This window comes from Laccaria bicolor, genomic scaffold, assembly GCF_000143565.1.
Source record: "Laccaria bicolor S238N-H82 LACBIscaffold_30 genomic scaffold, whole genome shotgun sequence".
NCBI classification, from domain to species: domain Eukaryota; kingdom Fungi; phylum Basidiomycota; class Agaricomycetes; order Agaricales; family Hydnangiaceae; genus Laccaria; species Laccaria bicolor.
Window position 1 is genome coordinate 180,756 of NW_001889901.1, and position 2,962 is coordinate 183,717.

The following is a 2,962-nucleotide window of genomic DNA, read 5'->3' on the forward strand; positions in this document are numbered from 1 at the left end:
CAAGCGAGCGGAAACACTGAGAGCGCCGATCCCAGTTTACTCTCCAAGCTGGCTTCAGAACTTATCTTCCCTGACGACCATTCTGGCTCATTTGATATTGTGCTGTTCAACAGCATCGACAGCGATCAAGACAACGTCTGTCGAAGATGCCAGTGGGGCAGCTCTCCTCGAACCACTATCTTTTGTTGAGTAGCAGCGCGAGTATGACCTTCTCCCTTCATGCAATTGCACCGATTTCCGAAGCGATGTCTGGACGACATTCCTGAGACAGACACTCCAGCTAATCCTCCAACTCCCCTCCTCACCTCAGCATACATACCTGAAGCCTCCTCTTACAGTCTGCCCGCAGGGCTTTCCGTACAAGCCTATGTCCGCAACGTCTCCAATGGGTGGTAAGAAATGCCCAGCCGAAACGCACCCCACAGATGGAGACCCTTGTCGAGGTAGTGCGCGCGTTTCTGGGCGGACTTGAGGATTCGGGCGCCGTTTGCTGAGAGGGCTGGGGGCGGTGCGCGCTGGTGAATTGATCATCAAGTTCTTGGACGTCGTACAAATAGTGTCTTTAACACAAATTTCTGATTTTTTTTTTCTTGCTCCGTTCGTCTGTATATGTTTTGTAAAGCGGGTATTACCCCCGGTGAGCTTCTTCCCCGCTTTTCTGAGCAAATCGGGTGTTTGAGTTTTCAAGTTTTCAAGGATCGCGCCGAAGCTGTACGACATTTCCAACATTCTGAATTATCCGTGTATTGCGCAAGCGCGCTAGAGGGATTGCGCCAGAGGTGAAGCTTTGATCATGAAGAGCAAGGTTAGAGCACGGATTCGAGGCAATCTTGAGGCAATCCCAGAGACGATGGAGCGGACCGATTTTTCGCTAATAATTGTGGCGTATGACCTCCGCTTTGGTTTCATCAGTGACAACGACTGCTTACCATCTATCATTTGTCTTTTTCGTGGTGTGGTACCAGCTGCAAAAACTCAACACTTTTTTTTTCACGGAAGAGTACCAATAGTTGCAACGTAATTTGACTAAGTAATCAAAAATTCTTTCTAAACCAAGGAATCCCAGCAGCCATGATCAGAGTTGGATCAGAGGGGGGAAAGTGAAAGTACCAGACCTTCCTGCACAAGGATGTCTAGTTCGTCTTGGATATCCTGACCGATGACAAGTTTGCGCAAACTCCGAATAGAAACTGACTGAAGTTGAGAAATCACTCCTTGCTCCGAGTCGGCACACAATCCTGTGGGTTGCGAGGTGCACTGTCTGAATCTGTACACAAGCATATCGTGAAACAGAGGCATATGGTCGTTTAGTGAGGTAGGGCCATGGAATGTGAAATTCCGCAAATTCGGAAGAAGGATATTGGTATGGGGCGGACAAAGCTGTTGAAGGAGTTCTCTTGTCAGTAACTGGTTCTCTGTAGCTGGGTTGTCAAGTTTAAGGTGCAACTCTTTTATCGATGGAATATTTTCCAGAGCCTGAATCAATATGCGGTCGGAGCTTAATATGCCGCTTAGAGTAAATTTCTCCAAGAGAGATGAGGCGGAAAATGATTCTGTGATTCGGGGCAGGATGGCCGCATCCGTGAAGATAAATGAACCGTGGAGGAAAACCTCACGCAGAGAAGGAAGTTTGACTGACCCCAAAATCAGGGTTGATGCCGTGTTTACCCGTCCTTCGAACCGAAGCTCGATATGTTCCAGACGGTCTAACGCAAGGGGTCGAGAGAATAAGTCTGAGGCTCTATTGAAGGTCGAGCTGTCGATGTCCCTGATGGAGCAGTGAATTATGTTGGATGCCTTGTGAAGGAATCCACGAATTTCATCCACCGATGAGTTTGTCAAAGTAAACTCCCGCAATTGATGCCATGGAGCCGGTACATCGATAAACCAGGGCTGGAAAAGATGGAGGGCTGAGAGTTGAGGAGCTGTTGAAAATAACCTGAAGGGCCGTCGTTCATCTGAACTTGATTCAAATTCAACAGTCGCAGTGGTAAGGAGGGGCAGTGAATTTTGAGCAGCAGAGATGGTGTCGAACCAAAGCTGGTTGTCAGGAATGTACAATTCGGCTTGCTTCCACCGCGCCGAGATGGAGACAAAAATGGTTAAGATTTCCACTGGGGGGTTGTAGTCCCAAGCTTCTGGCTCTTCCCCACTGGTAAGGCAAACAGAGAGGGGGCAACTCGCAGCTCTAGATAGCCAGTCCCGAAGAAGATTGGCTTGAGCCTTGCATCTTCTTCTCGTGACGCAGAGGCGTATATTGCTCCAAAGCAAGGGAGACGACCAAACAAGATCTCTCCAATCCCGGCAAATTTTTCCTAGAAAAAAGGGGGTTATCACCGGGTCACCCTCACCATCATACAGGGGACACGGTAGCTGTACGGCCTTGTAGAATATTGCAGCTTTGATCTCCGCTGGAAGTAAAGAGTTGAATGAAGATAGGGAATTGATTCGTGAACACAATTGTTGACGGTTGGATTCCAAAGATGCGAGTTGTAGGAATAAAGCATTCCTCATCTCAACTTTTGGGTGGTACCCATGGTCCGACATGCTTTTGGAACCGTTACTCATGCTGTGGGGTTGCTATAGGAGATATGCTCACCTACAGGTTACAAATTGTTTGTTTCCTACCAGGAGTCACCGGTGGACACGACGTCTTAAGATAAACGCCAGAACGGTGGTACCATAGCCAGACTACAAAATCCGCGTCTTTTGTAAGGCCTGATGACGACCTGAGGACGACAAAGCTGAGCCTGTGAATTGGAGAGATGAGAAAGCGGTCGGATGTTGGTCGGATGCAGTTTGGATGCAAACCTCATCCGCCATCAGCTGGCTGCTTTTTCTTACCTCTACCCAGGTTGGTCTGACATTTTTGAATCTTTTCAATGTTCACTCCTCTGCCAGCCTACAATGATCATTGCCTCGACTCTCGACATGCAGAAATCTTCAAATTCGTGATTTCTGG

General features: G+C 48.2%; 1 protein-coding gene across 1 annotated transcript; it reads right to left on the reverse strand.

Moving 5' to 3' along the window:
* Positions 1-87: 87 nt before the first annotated feature.
* On the reverse strand, positions 88-2,568 carry LACBIDRAFT_330902 (uncharacterized protein; the record flags this gene model as incomplete). The annotated part of the gene is made up of 6 exons (XM_001885300.1): positions 88-175; positions 320-365; positions 419-499; positions 633-709; positions 930-1,047; positions 1,116-2,568. The coding sequence occupies 6 exons, from the start codon at positions 2,566-2,568 to the stop codon at positions 88-90; spliced, it is 1,863 nt and encodes a 620-aa protein (XP_001885335.1).
* Positions 2,569-2,962: the final 394 nt, after the last annotated feature.